The 19305-nt window shown below is 34.7% G+C and overlaps 1 protein-coding gene across 2 annotated transcripts in view; it reads left to right on the top strand.

Annotated features, from left to right (window-relative positions):
- The window catches only part of grm8a (glutamate receptor, metabotropic 8a), a 264876-nt gene that overhangs the window by 145436 nt on the left and 100135 nt on the right, over positions 1-19305 (top strand). For both annotated transcript variants that reach the window (XM_069192489.1, XM_006633388.3), the window contains exons 4-6: positions 15473-15608; positions 18186-18340; positions 18886-19023. In XM_069192489.1, coding sequence (XP_069048590.1) covers positions 15473-15608; positions 18186-18340; positions 18886-19023 — 429 coding nt within the window. The remainder of the gene's footprint in view (positions 1-15472; positions 15609-18185; positions 18341-18885; positions 19024-19305) is intronic.

Raw genomic sequence — 19305 nt, 5'->3', positions numbered from 1 at the left:
TCAATACTGTTTTCATTGTAATGCTTTTGTACTTCAAAAATGTAAGTTTGAAAATTATCGTGTGAATTTCAATTTTGCCATTTGAATGGTTTTCATGGAATGACTTACGTTCAGAAATAGACGGCTGTATATATAACTAAACTTAAATGTACAGTATAACTGGCTTTTCTCTAAAATAAGTGTATCTCTTTAGTTTAATTATGTGTTTTTTGTTTTAAACAATTTTTAATTATTATTTTTATTAATTGATTTAATGGTTTATTTCAGAGGAATAGAGATGAACCAAATCACATAGCAATAGAGTAAATTCATTAGTTTACGATATTATGTGTTGGGGGAACCTGTCATACTTGTATTGATTATTTTATGGCCCCTCAGCGTCTCTGACACAGTGTATTCAGAATTGCTAGCTAGAGGGGGAGAATATATCTTGGACTGTGCATATAATAATAATAATAATTGCTTACATTTATATACAATAGCGCTTTTCTGGACACTCCACTCAAAGTGCTTTACAGGTATTGGGGACTCCTCTCCACCATCACCAATGTGCAGCATCAACCTGGATGATACGATGGCAGCCATAGTGCGCCAGAACGCTCACCACACATCAGCTATCAGTGGGGAGGAGAACAGAGTAATGAGGCCAATTCATAGATGGGGATTATTAGGAGGCCATGATGGATAATGGCCGATGGGAAATTTGGCCAGGACACCAGGGTAACACCCCTACTCTTTTTGAGAAACGCCCTGGGATTTTTAATGACCACAGAGAGTCAGAACCTCTTTTTTACATCTCATCCGAAGGACGGCGCCTGTTTACAGTATAGTGTCCCTGTCACTATACTGGGGCATTAGGACCCACATGGACCGCAGGGTGCGCGCCCCTGCTGGCCCCAGATATATATAGCTGAAGTTTCCAACTAAATAAGCAGCCCACAAGTTAGGGACTATTAAGAATTATCAAACTAGATTACAGCCCCAGTTGAGTGAAGACAAGATCTCTGAACAAACTTTGGAATTGGAATTTTCCAGAACTGAACAGCCAGCTCATGTAAACCATAAGCACTTAATAAAAAAAGCAGCAGCATAAAGAGGCTAGAAATATAGCACAGCGAAAGCAGAGATGCAAGAAGGCAGAAGTGATAGAGATCCCATGCTGCAGACAGTTTTTACCACTTGGGATTCCTCATTGTCAAACCAAAACATATTAGTTAATGGGTACTTAAGGAAAAAAGCTAAATTTAAAGAAAAGAGTGGTACTTTTCATATTTTGTAAATATTTAACTTTTATTTGGATACACTGTTGTACTGGTATCAAATGCCTCCTATTAGCATCACAGTTTGCGCTTACTGAACGAAGATTATTTAATAGAAACAGTGTTGCTTTTCAAGATAAAGATATACAGTATACAGTACCTATTTATAACTTTATTAGAGTGGATACATTTTGGCAATTGAATAGGAAAGATTAGATCCCATCATATTCAGAAACTTTATGTTGTCCGTGGGTTTTTCTGTATTTTGTGTCTTGTGTGGCAATTTTAATAAATTACTGTCTTGTAAGATATTGCCTATTCATTTTTAAGCATCAAATTGTTAACAGAAAGTGAAAGAAACACAACACTCTGTTCAACACATGCCTGTGACCTGTGGGGTGGATGTTTCTACTTAATGTTAGTTCACTTAGATCCTCATGAACGTGATAAAGAGATAAATGCATTAGAGGTTACTTGGCATAACGAGCCTAGCTGAAAGAATGTCAGCCCGACTGTAAGCATGAGGCTGATGAACCCTCCTCTAACTTTCATGAGGAATGAGCTACAGTATGGAGCTGCTGCAAGGTTGGGGTTGCAGGAGAGCTGTAAAAGAAATGCAGAAAGAAAAATCCAGAAGGTGATATACTGTACTGAATATAAACATAGGAGATATGAAGTAAATGAGATTAGGGTATAATTTTCCTCCCAGTCGTCTGGTGCAAACTATATTTCAGGACTGACTGTCCACTCATTCATTATCAGAAAGTCATCCACTCCCAACAAGAAAAGATCATCCAGAAGCACAAAATGCAAGGTGGCATGGATTGACTACAATTTGACTAATACTGAAGCTCTATTACTGTATCTTAAAGCACCCAAAGCCTGAGTGATATTATGCTTAAACATAAGAGACCCTTTTTCAATATGAGTATTTAGGTGTATCCACATGTTTATAACAACTTAATAAATGTCTTCTCTTTGGTACAGATGTTTTCTCTTCTACCTTAATCTAAAATTGTGTAGATGAGGGGTGGCCAGTCTTGGTCCTGCACAACCACAATCCAGCAGATACAGCATGAGTTAAATCATTGATTAATTCACTAAATTAATTGGTTCAATTAAATCAGGGTATACTGGGTATTGGTATTTTCATTTCAAATTATCCGAAAAGTACTTAATCAAGTAAATCACCTGCTTAAATGATTAAAATGAAAGTGTTCAAGTGCTTACAAATGAACATATTAAGGGTGACCTATAGATTGTACCTCTTCAGGAACAGGAATGTTTTGTATTTCTAAGTTCCATTTCTGCAGATCTACTGACTGGCCAGACTTGCTCTGTTTCTAAGCTCTTTGACTAAGCTGGAAGAGAAAAAGAAAGAGAAAGGCAGGGTACAATTAAAAATATCCAGTCAATTACGGTTCCAGATTTTTTTTTTCTAAATACTAAAGAAAATGGTATAGATTTTAGGCTAAATTACAAGTTGTTTGTTTATGTGCAAATATGGGAAGTTAATGATTCTCAAGGTCTGGAAATTATAAAACTGATTAAGAGAAACATTTAGAGGCTACAAAACAAAATAAACTAATTCCGTAAGTGTCCTTGAATAGGATGAATACTAGTCCTGTAATGGTGATGTGTCTTAAATGTAAAATTATTTAACGCATTGTTTCATCCAGACCTTCCGCTAACTACTCTTCACTAAATTAAGCATTTCAGAAATAGTAGATTTATTCTCAAAGAAAAGGGTTTTTTAAGTTTGAAACTAACACCTCATATTCTTAAAGATATTTCAGTGTGATTTTTGTCTGTATATTTTTAGAGTGGATTTTGTCTGTATAAACACATAGCAAGATTTTACTCATGATAAATGGAATAATATTACTCACCATGTTATTTTATGTTAAAGATGCTGGCAATCCCCAGTAGGGCAATTTCGATTTATTGATGTTTAGCTTTAACCTGTTGACTTGAGGGACAACTATGTTACCTTGCTGTGTACAGTAGATGATGTTATTAAAACGCCCCTATGATAAGCCAAAGGAGTTGCAGCATTACTGGTGGCAATGGTGATAGTAGATAGTAGAGGAATTCTGAGAACTAATGGTTTAATGGCCTGTCCTTATACCCTGGTGAACCTGAGATTGGTGGGAACTGGAGTTCTTTAACCTTTAAAACTTTAAGAACTCCAATGAAGTCCAATTAACAAGTGAACCAGGATCAGTGTGGTTTATTGCACTTTTTTAAACACAAATGAAAAGCATTTGCTTTTCATGTTTGAGATATGAAACCAGGGATGTGTTACCTACGGTATTAAATTATTGGGTTTTAATGTACAGTACTGTATGTTCATGTTGTTACAAATAAATTTGCTTTTTCTTATTTTATTTTATATGTACATTATTTTTTCACTATGGGCTTTCCAATAAAATACTAATTTTAGACAATGAAAAAAAGCCAAGGAGAAGCTTTCAAACCTGTTTTTTTTTACAAATCAGGAGATATTACAAAATAAATGGCATTTACTGTAAATGGAGACCTTTTTCTCTTTCTGCCAGCAGATGGGTGCTCCGTTGAAAGCTTTTAAAGCTAACAACAATACAAAACTTTGTGAATTAAAAGTTTTATAAATTTTTAACTTATTGGTCCAAATCCTCCGTCTTCAAAAATCTACTGTAATGTACTTACTGTAATTGCTAAAAAAAACTATCACATGTTCTTCACAAAAAGAAGAAAATGACTTTCAAATTCAAATGCGCATAGGAGGAGAATCAGAACGAATTCACCACGTAATACAATATCTAATTATATTTTGTGTGCTCATTTTGTATTCTAAACTTGAAGATTATACAATAATTCTTTAGAAGAGGAGTAATCATTTTTATTTACTGTCACATTACTTATGGTTGTAAAAGGTATGTGTGCTTATCACTCTTTTAAACTTTTCTTTGCTTTACAGATACTTTCTTATGATTGTCTGTTGTTTATGTGCTAAGATTGTTTTTGATTAAATCCCTCCATTGTAGCAAAATATAGTTCTAAAATTTCTTAAAGAGGAAGAGTGTTAGGAAGGTGTATACAGGTTTCAGAGTGCATTTAAAAATGTTTTACAGTTCTAGTTCAAACAATTTAACAAGGGTGTGAATATATAAACTACCATCTATAGAGCTGCAGAAAATAAATCATATCCTTTGTCTTAGATAATTTGTCAGAAACTGTTGCCAACTGATGGCAGGAAGAGTGCTTAGTAAACATAGAATTGCTATTCTTGTCATATACTGTAAGTATGATATAAATACTGTATATCACAGTCAATAAATTATTAGAACCCTTTATATTAAATATTGAGTACCAATATATACATCTTTAAAAAATGCATTTTTCTTTCAACTAATAAAATTGAACCTGAAAATAAAATGTGCTTGCAGAGTCCCTTAATAAAAAGCAAACAGGCAGAAACAAAAAGTAATTAAGATAAGACATAATTAAGAAAACAAATCTCATGGCAAATCTTGTGAAATACTTAAGTATGTTTTCCCTTACTTAATCTTTTTTTGTTGTTATTCCTGCTGGTGACTTTAGCCATGTGCTTATGGAATACAAAACACTATATTAATGATAAACATGTAAGAGGAAGACAGAAAGAGGACTCACTTTAATATTTCTGATAACTGAAAACAGGCCTTTTCTCTTCATGGTGGGGAATTTACAAGACAATCAATAGAATATCATTTGTATACATGACAGATTTACAAGCATATTGTAAATTACTTGTCATTCACCAAACAGCACATGCACATCAGGTGACAAAAAACTGCCTAATATCCATCCATCTAATCCCTTTTATCCAAGGACGCAAGAGAAGCTGGAGCCTTACCCAGCAAGCAAAGGGCACAAGACAGGGTACTTCCTGGATGGGACACTAGTCCATTGAAGGACATACACAGACACAGACATAGATATACAGTACCCAGACCAAGACTAATTTTACAGATGCTAATTTACCTACCATCAGGTCTTTGGACTGTAGGATGAAAGTGGAGTACCTGCATGAAACCACACAGATAGCATTTCAGGAATTGAACCCAGGGCTCCAGCCGGCTGAGAAGCAGCAATTCTAACTACTGCATCACCACTGGGGCCGAGCGGTGGCTCTGTGGCTACGGCTCTGCACCTGTGGCTGGAAGGTTGCTGGTTCAAAGGCCTCAACTGCTCCAGGGGCGCTGTACAATGGCTGACCCTGCGCTCTGACCCCAAGCTTCTCTCCCTGTCTGTGTGTCTGTGTCTCATGGAGAGCAAGCTGGGGTATGTGAGAAGACGAATCCCTAATGCAATAAATTGCATAGGGCTAATAAAGTGATGTTGTTGTGTTGCTGTGCCACTCCTGTACAACATCATTACTAAAAACGCACAACGCAAAAGACCATGTTCAGGAACGAGCTACGCCTGTGCTATAGAAGTCAAGAATACTTTTACATGCAGTTATTAGGTTTTTGTTCTTAGTTTATAGTTGTTTTACTGAATAAAGGGCAAATGTTGCATCGTCAGATTACTGAGCGATCTACATAAGAGAAGTTTCTTTTTGTTTGCTGCAGTTTTTTTCATACCATTCTAGGTGGCATCACTCTCCACAGGATCTTTGGCAAGTTTCTAACATTCTTAGTTTTCCCTTCAAGTGTCACTCAGACATCAGCGCCCTAGTTAGGGGGTAATGCCTTCACTTTAATACTTAAGATTTAAATCCACTAGGCCCCACTTAGTCCACCTTGAGGATCAAACAAGTAAAGTACTGACTGATTGTTCTGCCTTGAAGGAAGTATCTTGTAATGTTTTGTTCTCACCTTTCAGTATGGGGCTATTTCTTGTTCGCTGTTGATATTTTCATTCCCACCTTTTTTTGTTTCAAAAAAATATATTTTAAAAAGAATTTTAATCTGAAGGCAAAAAACCTGTGATATCTCTCGTATTCACACTAATTACATAAGAGGTTTTGGATGGATTATAGCACACAATGTTATTATAAGCTATGCTTTTGGAACTACTGTAATGCGACTAAATATTTCTCTAGCTATTTTCAATGGCAGCTTTTCTTCCTTTCACAAAAGGCTATTTTAAGGACCTGCGACAGCTCAAAATTCAACAAAGTATTTTGTGGCAAGTTTTACATTTTTTGTCTGAGCGGGGCTGCTCAGCTTTGACCCTTCCTATCACCTCCATTGAACAATTTTGCTATAGCCAGCTTCTTAATTATTAAGTTAATAAATAGAAGGATCAATCTAGCAATAAAAGAGCTGGTTACATTGAAGTACTACAGTGGAATGGATTGAATGGCCCTCAGCTTGAGTATTCCTGGTGTACTTGTTACTGTATTAGAATCCAAATTCAGTCTCTTTAATTTATGTACTGTATGTGGAAGATGCCCATCTGTAGTTCAATCAAGCTTTTAACTATCACTGGAGCTGTGGAAGCACATTTCCAAACACTGAATATTTTGTCTGAAAAATGAAGGTACCAATTAATAAAACCTAAATGCAGATGTTTATGGTTCTTTACTCTCACTAACCTAGCTAAGTGAGAGAGCAGGTTTTTAAATAGGTAAATGACAAAAGCGTCACATTCAGGTGCAAACATCTAAGGGTACACAATAAATCCATTATGATTAATCTGTGGTATTTCCTCTGCAAACAGTCTTATAAAAGAAGCATAGTGATCAGCATTATATTTACAGTTTGTGCAGAAGTTAGGATATTTTTTTCTTTTTAAAAACAAATAGATCTCAAAATGTTTTATTAAATGCCTGCATTTTTATATAGGTGTTAAAAATGCCTTATTGCATTGTGTACAGTATTATGTTGATAGTAGTAGCAGCATTACTAATAAATGGAATGTCACCGCTGAAAAACATACAGTAAACAACATGAAAAATGTGTTAATCTTGCTTTATATAACGAATCGTTTGGAAAATTGAAAGGACCAAATTTCAAAATAATTATAGTCTCTATTACCCCTGTAACCTGTATATTCTCATTATTAAAGTACCATGTACAGCACAGATGAACGTATTAACCTAGTACTTTCAGCTGTGCAATATGTTTTACACCATGAACTATATTTGAAAAGTCAAGTACTTAAACCTCTTTTAATGAATATAGCTTCCAGCAAATATTTGTAGCTCCACCAAATATTACCAACTCTCTAAGTAGCATATACTGTATGAGTTGAAGTCCTGAGGCTTAGATCCCTACTAGAAATAAAAGCAGCAAAATCATTACACATTATACCCCAGCAGATTCATTTCTTTTCTTTCAGTGAGCTAATGTACGAGATATCAATTGCTCATCTTACTGCTAACCCCAAACAGGAAACTTTGTTATATTTTGGTTATTTTTGTTTTCAGCTACCAAAATTTTAAGATTATAGAGATAAATAAGGGGATGGAGGGTACGTCAATTAATTAATTGTGACTGTGTTATTCCCCCAGATTACCAATGGGTAACAGCTGTACTCATTGTTTCGACATTTTGAACTCATACACCTCTGCCTAACCTCTGACATTTCAGTCCAACATAGATTTCACAAGTTTTTGCACTGAATCAGATTCCATGGATCACAATAGGATCTCTTCTTCAGAGGCGGTGCTTACATATTAAACATGATCAAAATAAATTAAGAATAACATTATAACTGATTGGCAAGATGTAGAACTTAATACTATATTATTGTGCTATATTATATATTTATATATGGATCCCATTAAGGACTTGATGTGGCAGTCTTCTGCAATCTGCAAAGGACATATGATGTAACTTCATGAAATATAGTTTAGCAGATTTTTATTATATTAAATGGCTTTGCGTTAAGATTTATGTGGTAATAGTACAATGGGAATATAATTATTTTGCTATAAACCTGCATGTACAGTAAGTGACTTTAGAATGGCTATCTTACAAGTTTCAGTAAGCTGTCTTTTAGACTATGTTTTTGTTCTTATTGCATTAACATTAAATAGAATAATAGAGATAACAGAAAAAAAATAAACACTTTGTTTTTGAAGTTTATATATAGCTGTACCATTGTACAGATACAGAAGAGCATCACAAGGAATTACGGATGCATATAAACAGCTATTGAAAGTATTGTGAAAAGCATCACAGAAGCAAGGCATTTTGATCTAATACTATGGGAATATCTCTCAGAAAACAGGTCTTTGTTCCATGCTGACAGTTCTAATATAAATGATGAGGCTTAGCAGAACTGTGTCTGATGAGAAACAATAAGAGTGCAGAACACAGATACTGTATACTGTATCCTTTTATTTCAATGGGTAGGTTAGATGGGTAGACAAGTAGGTGTCAAAAAGTATGACATCCATCCGCCCTTTCAAGGAACATATACCTTAAATTATGAGAACTGGGAAGTAGTCACATATTTTAACCTTTTACAAATCATTTAGATTTTGAAAGATAAACTTAGAGAAAGCAAATAAAAACAAATCACAGTATATTAATCTAAGGCCCTGCTAAAGAGTTGCATGTTTTAATACTGTACTGTAGGTCCCTTTAATCAGAAGAACATACTGTAGGTGTCAGGAGTACTGTTCAACTGGTTCAGCTTAGCCAATAATTAGATCAGCTGGGAAGTTAAGAACTCTGCATCCACATCAGCCAAAGACTGGAACTGAGCACCACTGATCTAAGGCAAATTCCAGTTCATGATTAGCATGTAAGATCACTTACTTGTGTTCTGTATAAGTAGTATTGCCTTATTTGTTTCACAAATGAAAAGATCTACTCTTGAATGGCATGTTGCTTTGCATGGTCACAAATTGCACCACTCCGCAAGTCTGAGTTCTTGTGTCCGTCTTATCCGAGCCCGAAAGTATTACAATATGTATCTTTATAGCAGGTGGTGTACAGCTTTTTAGTATAGATTACACTTTTCTAAAATGTATTTAAAAAATAAAACGATTACAATCTAATCTTTCCACGTTTGATCCCAAGATCCCAAGAAAAATAAATCTAAATGGGGAGAAAGCTATGCTGAAAGTTTATTAAGATACTTAGAAGATAAAGATATCAATTTATTTTGCATTTGTCTGATTGTGAATAAAAAAACACGTGTTTGCGATTTAAATCAAAACGTGATTTAAATCAATATAAATGTTTATATTGTAAAGCATAGGTGACTATTCATTGTTATTAAACTGACTTAAATTCTATCATGTTGTGATATTTAAAAATATAAAAGTCAATTAATTGTCCATAATATTGCTATTCTATTTTTGAAGAAATGTCGCAGTACACGAATATAATCATATCGTTATTAATTTCTTTAGATACGCAATTCCATATTGTATTAGTAGAAAAGCTTAAAACTACCACTTTTGTACACGCTATTTCACATGTTAGTTAAAGACTTCGATGCTTAAAATGTTTAGGGAGAAATGGAATACCGGTGTGTATTTTTTCTTTAAAGTACCGATTCCTGGAATCTGACTGGCTGACACCCTTCTGAAGTGGTTCCATAATATCTGGTATACGGAAAAGAAAGCGTTGATAAAAAAGCCTGGATTCTCATGTATCTGATACAAGTATCTTTTAATACAGTCTTTGCTGTGCTCTTGAGGATCCTTGTGATATTTTGAGCTCTGGTTGAATGATAAGTGTCGCAGTTTAAATAATTTTCGTAGTTAGAAATTAAGAAACGCCCTGTTAAAAGCAAGGGAGTTTTTATGTCCGTTACAGTAAAAGAAAATGCCTGACAAAGTAGGGCTTGGACAGATTCCAAGTGCTTGTACTAATGTGCTAAAGAAATTATACTTTGAGTTTACAGCTTGTCCAAAGTCATTCATTATTAATACTATTAGTAATATCTTTGGCACAGGCTTTGATGCAAAAATATTTCTGATAAAGGTAGGTTGTGTACTTTTGTCCAACTGAGCAATCTTGCTTTCATAAAATATACCAACTTTTTAATGACTGATGATTAACATGCTGTTATACACAGTTTAAATTTAAAAGCTCAAATGCTGTACATGAGAGGTTAAGCTTTATTGGCTCCTCCTGGCGGTTCTACATCGTGATGCCGGATACTTTCCGGCATGATGTCAAATGACGTGATTAACCCCGTGATACTGCGTGATACTGCGACACGCCCACCAGGGTATACCGCGAAATACCCCACCCATTTTGAATGGCTGCATCTGTAGATATTTAAAATAGAAAGTTTAAGTAGTACCTGCTATGATAATTGTTTTGACTATCTGCCTATGGGTACAGTAAAATGGAAGACTGCAAATATAAAGTCAAGCTGAATAACTTTCAAAATGTGTGCTACAATATTTACTTTTAAAAGCAATTTTACTTTTTTTGAAAACTTTTTTCCCCCCATTTTATGTTATAAGCCCATCTGTGAAAATTATTTAAATCAACAAGGATTTAAAATACAATGAATTTTTGTTAATAATAACTGAATTTTTGTAAATAATAACTATAACATCTTGGTATATATCTTCACATTTCATTAGATCACTTGCTTAACATATATTATCCATTTTCTGTGGTACTCATTGCCTGTGGAATGTACAAATATATAAAATGCATACAATAACTCAATAAAACATCAGGTACTTCACAACATTTGCAGTATTTTATTAGATGCTGTTTCATTGACTCTCTGTTCTAATACCACATTTGCTGTGCACCGATGAAGGCTAGCCCTATCCTATAGACACGTATTTCTCCCAAAAATGGTAGAAAACTCTCAAAAGCTGCATATTTCTCCCACAAACGCTAGTTATATCTCAAAGATTAGTATTTGTCCCACAAATGCTAGCCTGCTCTCAAAAACGAGCATTTCTTCCACAAACCCTAGCCCACTTTAAAAGATGAGTATTTGTCTCACAAATGCTAGACTGTTCTGAAAATGTGTTTTCCTGCCTTGAGTGATAACCTACTCTGAAAAAATAGTATTTCTCCAATGAACACTAGCCCAGTCTCAAAGATGAGTGTTTCTCACGTGAAAACTAGCCTTTTCAGAAAGACGAGTATATCAAAACGAAAAGGTATGTAACTGTCAACCAATTGTTTTACAGAAATAAACAAAGAGAACTTGAACTGAATAAACGTCATCTAAAGCAACTAAATAATTAAATACTGTATAGGACAAAATAGACATTAAAGTAAAATAAACTTCTTCTTTTAAATTTGTATCGATGCATAGATTTTATAAAGACAGTTTAATGTATATATCCTTCTTTGCTGATTTATTTTATTAAATTGTAATAATCAGATAGAATGGCCATGATTTAAAGGGATATTTAATTATATTTTCTTTCTTCATTGCAGTACATCATAATTATGATTCACATGGCTATAGCCTTTCTTAATATCTTTGCTCTTCAAACTACATACTGTACAACTGGTAAGATTTCACCTAGAATTATAACATCTGGTGCTAATGAAAAAGTTTCTAATTTTAATCTGTTTGCATTTAGACACTACTAAATGCACTATCCTGCGCAAGATTTAGATTTGTACTTTAAAAAAAACAATTAAAAAAGATAAAATGTATCATCATGTATATTAACAGATCCAGCACTGGGCTATTGCTCAGAAATGTGAGAAAAACAAGCTAAAAACTACTAGGAGCTGTGTTTATTGAAATGCATGAGCAGAGGATGAGCTAGCTAATCCCACAGAAAGAAGAAAAGCTGCCCAATCACGCATTCTTCTTTTTTTAATAAAAGCTGCTGTGTGACCTTCAAGACTAGTTAAGTGCTTTTTTTTATCACTCCAACACGTGATACCCCTATTTAGTTACTGTAGCACTGAAAGAAGCCAAGAGAGATTGATCAAAACTATCGATGATGTCTCCCAACCAAATAGAGGTCAAACAACCCAGACGCACTTTCTTTCAAGGATCCTGTTTCTGTCAGTTATCTCTCAGTTTCTTACTTTGCTGGCTTTATTTTAAGACATTATATCATATGTATAATTTTATCACATGTTTCCGATTTGACGCATTTCTTTATGTTAAGCTTAAGGTTTGTCTTTTAAAATTTTATGAAAATGAATTTTCAGGATGATAAAAATGTTTAAAAGGATCTTTTCACTGGATGTTCTGGAGCTCACTGGAGCTCATCTTTCAAAAGTAATTAATTGTTAACAGCAAATCTCCAATGAGAGTGATAGAGGGTAGCTCTGTTTCAGACCATAGAGCAACAAAGGCATGTAGGACTAAACCTTAGGCACTATTGTAACACAACATTAAACTTTTATTTTTACAATACGTTTCTTTTTTTGTAGAACACTAATGAGATTACATGGATGGAAGGTTATAACAAGCTATTGTAACATTTAACATTTAGTCAAGTAACAATGACCTAAGATTTTGTTGTGTACAATATACAGTAAATATGATCCTAAGATGAAATATTAAGCAGTATGTACATGATAAATTAATAACCTATATGAAAAATCCATATGTTAAAAGGTATTATACTGTCAAGTCACAAAGTCATTGGCTAACATAAGAATAGGCAGTGATAACGTTGTTGAGTTTTGAATTTGTGAATAATATGGCTCATGAGAAGGAAATTTAATATGAAATCAAGGTTTTAACTAATGAAGTGTTGTCCTATCAACAGCTAGCAACCCAAGCAGAGGTTTCACTCAGTGCCGTACGGTATGTAAGAATCAGAGGGAGGTTTGTGAAATTGGTACACAGAAAGGGTTGAAATAATGCTATTCGATTTCAAATCAATCATTTGTTGTTAAATATCTTTATTTATATGTTGTAGAAGAGTTGGAAGGTTGAACTGCAGAGCACTATAGCAAAGACCATAAAAGAGTTTCTTTATTATAGTACATTTCAGGCACGAAAATTCCTTCTACATTTTTGTAGAAAGAAAGCTGCAATGCTTAAACATATTGTTTTGTTATTAGACATTGTAAGATAGGTTTTAGCTGAAATCTGATGGGTAGTTTAAATTTATGTTGGTGTAACAAAGCTCTAGTACAGGACTTATAAGCATGCCTGTCTTCTGAGATGTTAATAATGTGCTTGTTGTTTAGGGATTCTATTCCCAAAGCCACTTACTCAATATATACAAGCTAGTGTAACCTTTCATTTATTTATTGTTACTGCTATCTTTGTAAGCAAAGTGTAATTTCTCTCTGTCTGATATTAGTGTTTCAGTTCTGCACTTAAATTAAATGGAAACTTGGAAAAAAGAATGTAATTGTGAAACATTAAGAAGCTAATTAGTCTTTTGAGAACCTCTTGCTGTCTAATGTAGGCTGGATATGTTACACGTACTGTATTTCAGATTATGCTTGTTTCTACAAATAAAATTACACTGTCACAAAGCTATTGAACTCTCCTTTTATCATATGTTTTGCAATATGATGTGCATCATGGAAGATCTGATATTCTGCGTTTCATTAGATGGACATTTAATTACAAAATATACTATTCTCTGCTGAGACTGAGTTAGATCAACTCATTAATGTTTGTTATGTGATGCTTTTGTTTCAGAAAATATCACTTAATTGAATTAAAAATTATATTGGTTAATCCACTACAAAACTGCATCTTGCTGCTGTACAATGTGCAGAACAGTACGGTTTGGAATACTTGGAATTATACTCTCCAGTGGAATACAAATTCTATAATTGAATAAAATGTTATACCTGGGAATAAAACTTCATAAAACTTCCATGAATAAGATTCAACATTTCTATAAATCAACTGGCAATATTGAAAACAAACTAGTATAATTTATAAGATCGGGCAAATGGAACTTATGTGAGAAATTTTAATTTCTCTACAAAATCTACATGGGTAGAAAACTGCTGTAATAACCATAACTTGTAGTACTGTAAGAACAGTAAATACGTTTTTATCTCAGATCATCAGTTGATATAAAATTGCCCTACAGATACATCTGAGGTTACATAGTGTATGCTATTCCTGTAATAATTGCACAATTCAAATATTGAAATTACAGTTTGTAGAAGTAGAGAATATGTCTTTATGAAAGTATTTAAACACTTTTGCAATTTGTAATAACATATGCAAGCTATATTGCATATCAAGAAGACTTTTATAGTTTTATTGGTGTTTAACAGACCTTGTTTTTTAGCTGTTTTTCATTTATAAAAAACATTAGAATGCATTTATTGATCATGGTATCTATCCACATTTATGTTGTAAATGTTGAAAACCTAACAGTGACTTAGTACAGTAGGTGCTGCCTCTAGGGCCCGGGACAGATGTCACAACAAATTTAACTAACACACCTCTGTCTGGGGAATCCTCTTCAGAGATGTCCATTCATCCATAAATCATGTTCTTCGGTATGTCTTACAGTGACCACTTACGAACCTTCATAATGTTATTTCTTCCAAGATAAAAGCCAAGATTCCCAAAAAAGTACACACAGGATTTATAGAAGGCAAAATGCAAACACACAAAAAAGTAACTCTTATTTGTGAATTTTGCCATAACTTTTGAAACTCACATATTTAATGATTCGCAGTGGTATCTAAAAAAAGACACAAAAGCAGTTAATGTATGTCACATTTTATTATTTACAAATTAATGTAAGTAGACTATGAAGGTTCGCATTCAATATTTAAGAACATTCTGTTCAGGTCTGTTCAAGTATTGCTCATCTAATTGCGTTTCTTAAATATTGTAAATTCTGTTTGTGTTACTTGAAAACAAATGATGCCCTACACTGAAATATCACGTTTTCTCATCTACAGTACTTCTGTCAAATGGTGTGCTAACAAAACAAAATTATAAAGAGATTCTGATTGGCCCTGTGAAGGCAATGCTTAACTATGAAATGTTTTCCTAATATTTGTTAAGTATCCAAAATTGAAATGTAAAAATATTTTAAAAGTTAGAATTAATATCTACAGTATACTGTATACAGTAGATGGCATGGTGACACAGTGGTTAGCATTGCTGCCTCACAGCACTGGGGCCCTGGGTTTAATTCCTCAGGTGCTGTCAGTGTGGAATATGTGCTCATTGTGTTTGCGTGGCTAATGAACTTCTGGGAAAATTGGCCATGGTGTGAGTGTGTGTTGGATGAAAGTGTCAGGAATATACTGGAAACTAGTAAAAACTAAAATATGTTCCCAAGGTTTCTAGTGTATTATGCAGTATATTAGATTCTGAGAGGTCATGGGTTTCTCTTGCAGGTGGTGTTTGTATTGCACAGTCCCTTAAAATCCCTCGAGAGCCAAAACCTGGAGAATTTGACAAGATCATCCTGCGCTTGTTGGAAACCTCAAATGCTCGTGCTGTGATTATGTTTGCAAATGAAGATGACATCAGGTATGTTATTTAAACAACACATACAGTATGACAACATAAATTAACAAAATAAAAATTAGGCAATTAAAAGCTGGATGTAAACAAAAAAGGCTGTGCAGGGCAAAATGAAACAATAAAAAATAAAACAGTATATACACATAGCGGATGTAATGAATGCACCTAGAAGATAACGATGAATGCAGAAAAATGCAGAACATCACATGCAGGTATCAGGACACATTATAATAATTGATAGATCATAGGATGCTGCCGATATGTACAATAGCAAATAACAATGATAACAGCTAAAGTATGTATGTACATATGTAAATATTGTATATACGGATCATCAAAAGAATTGTAGAACTTATAATTGCAACAGGGTCATGTTACGAGTTCGGTAATAGGGACCGGACTAGTGAGTGAACCCACTTGCAGGAGCGAACAAAGCCAAGTCGTAAACCGAAAGCAAACCGTAATCGTAGGAACGAGCCGAGAGTCCAGGGGGAGCAAGATATCCGAAAGGGAACGTGTACCGAAGCCGAAGTGTGATCCGAAGTCGTAGTCCGTAGAGCAATCCGAGAATCCAGAGGTAGCCAGTAATCCAAGACAGAGCGAAAGTACCAATCCAAGCCGAGATCCGAAAAGCCGAAGTCCAAAGGGAAAAACCGTAAGCCGAAATCCAAGACAAACACAGATTAGAAGAAGCGCAACCAGGAAGCTCGATAGGGAAAACCAATACTGAGCAACGAGGTAGGGATGGACAGGTGTTTAAGTAGGATGAGACGGGGGTGTGGTGGTGAATGGGAAAACTGATAGGTGAACTGATGGATAGGGGCTACACCTACTTCTGCCTCCTCCGTTGCCGAGAGGCAGGGATCGTAACAGGTCACAAAAGTTATTACCAAAAAGATGACAAAACGGGGTTGAATGGTGGCCCTGTGGCTAAGGATCTGCATCTGCACTGGTGGCTGGAAGGTTGCCGGTTCAAATTCCATGGCTGGTAGAGGAGTCCTACTCTGCTGGACTCCTGAGCAAGGCCCTTCACCCCCACTGCTCTAGGGGTGCTGTTCAATGGCTCACCCTGTGCTATGACTGCAGAGGGTCAAATTCCTAATGCAAGAAATTGTATATGGCTAATAAAGTGATTTTATAAAACATTTTGTAGCAGGCTCACTGACATTCTATTGAACAGATTTGTTATCATTCAAATGTGCAATGGGGATGAAATCTGGAAAGTAGTGCATTCGCAACTGCTAACTGCAACTGTTACATTTTCATAGTATGAGCACCATCCTGCTGGAATTTTGTCACAATAGGATGAGAAAGTGTGGTCCCAAAGCTCACTCAGTGTAGTGCAATGCAGGCATTTTCCTATCAATTACAACTACTAATGGAGTTCAGTAGTAACTACAAACACTGATGTTGGTGTGTCTTTCTTCCTTCCTGAATTTAAATTGATGGAGCTTAGGCATATGCATTATGAGTCTGCTGATGAAGAATTCTGGTCTAGTAAATGTTCGGTCTAAGTCTAAAGTCTAAGCCATATGTCTCAGTTAATATGTTGAGAGTTGTCTTAGGATCCATTTCTGTCAAGACACATCAACAGTGTACAGGATCTTGATGACTGAAGTTAGGGCCATTTTAGTTTTAGACTGGAGAATAATTTATTGTCCATTTTGGAAATGAACTACAGTTCAAAAGGGTGCTTGTCTGTTGTCAAATGGAATATGGTGCTCGGAAATATTGAAAACAGAGTTATAGCAGTGATACTTTGTTGTTTGACTGCTGTTTGTACTACAGAGGGCTTTGTAATGGAACCATTAGTGAGATTATGCACACATATCATCATAAAGGAGATTGTGCATGATGGTTTTTATGACCTCTTAGTGTTCCACGTGGTAGAGGTCTGAAGGTACTGTATAAATGTAAAGAATTGGTTATACTGTTCTTTACATTGGATTTTTTATTTGATAGATCTTTAAAATGCCCCTTTCAACAGACATTGACTGCCTGCCTTCCTTTGATCAAGTCAACCTTCTTTAGGTCTTAAAGCGACTGGTCTTTGGTTACTCAGCCCATGAAGACTTCTTGTGGCAGTCTGTAAGATTTTGAAAATCAAAATTCTGCTATAAACATTTAATCAGTCTAAAGACTGATTTATGTTAATAAACCTTACATAAAGAGTGATTTTTTTATTTAGTGGTCAGTATAAAATGCAAGAAAATCAAGATATTTTGAATAATGTACAGTATACTGTATGTGAGGACAGTTAGCTTTATAATTCAAATAAAAAGTAATGTTAATAATGTGGAAAATATCAATTTACAAGAATATGCCATAACAAACACATATTTTATCATGTATATTTGTTACGTTAACTTTAAGTTGAAATATGTGACTGTATCTTCCAAAAACACTGATGTTAAAACACTTTAATTGATATTTCTCCTCACAAACAGAGCTCATTATATGGTCTATTAAATGTTCCTGTGATTGTGAAAGAATGTGGATCCCTGCAGTGCAGCATGTAATAATCAGCTTGAAGATGCTGCTGAAGAAGACTAATGAATATTTTATTTTTATTTTTGTTTGCAGAAGGGTGCTGAATGCAGCCAAAAGGAACAATCAGACTGGCCATTTCCTCTGGGTTGGTTCTGATAGCTGGGGCTCCAAAATTGCTCCAGTTGTACAACAAGAAAAGGTGGCTGAAGGGGCTGTCACAATCTTACCCAAAAGAGCTTCTGTTGATGGTAGGGAGCAGTGAGAAATGTACCAAGTCTTTAGAGTGATCTTTGGGGCTCGCTTTATTGCATCCTGATTGGTATTCAAACAGGCAAACCAGGTTCAGCAGAAAATGCTTACATTTTTTTCCCTAGGAGGTTAAAAGATCAGCGTTGAAGGGAATTGGTAACAAACCACATTCATTTATTTACACTGCATTCCCTCAAGCTCTAAAAGCAAAAGTGGAAACTCGTTATGCATTCGCATATATGACTCAGAGTGCTGCCATGCTTGTTATAGTTGATGTATTTTGTTCAGTCGTATGCCAAGTGGATGAATAGGGATTACAAGATAATGTTTTTAAAAGCTTTTTTCTATTGAACAGTTTAGATAATTGCATACTTGAACAGCTATTTTTCTGCAATAGGAAACTGTTGAGATAAATGAAAAGAAGATGAATATTTTCAATTAAAAAATCCTGACACTGACCATAGCAATATTTGTAATTGAGCTTAATTTGACAAACTGAATTTTCTTCAGTGTTTCAACCTTTCTTCCTTTTTGTCCATTGCAGGATTTGATAGATATTTTAGGAGCCGATCCCTGGCTAACAACAGAAGAAATGTGTGGTTTGCAGAATTCTGGGAAGAAAATTTTGAGTGCAAATTAGGATCACATGCAAAGAAACTTGGGAGTTTGAAGAAATGCACAGGTACAGTACATTGAAATTTTATGAGAGACAGTAATGTGCTCACGAACAGTTATCAATGTGAAAATATTAATAAGAGAAAGGGATAGAAATAATAACACTTACAGATTGTAAACTCAAAGAAATTCTGAAGAGCTAGATGGGAAAAGTTTCAATAACTTATTTAATTATGTTAATCTGGAGATTTTTTGGTGAAGATAAAAAAAATAATGTAACTGAAAAAGCATTATTAAAAGCCAGAAAAGTGTTGTGAAATAGTTTGTAGAAAGAAATGGGTCACGTCAC

This window comes from Lepisosteus oculatus, chromosome 7 (assembly GCF_040954835.1).
Source record: "Lepisosteus oculatus isolate fLepOcu1 chromosome 7, fLepOcu1.hap2, whole genome shotgun sequence".
Taxonomy (NCBI): Eukaryota; Metazoa; Chordata; class Actinopteri; order Semionotiformes; family Lepisosteidae; genus Lepisosteus; species Lepisosteus oculatus.
The sequence above is the reverse complement of the archived record's forward strand: the minus strand, read 5'-3'. Positions and strand labels throughout refer to the sequence as shown.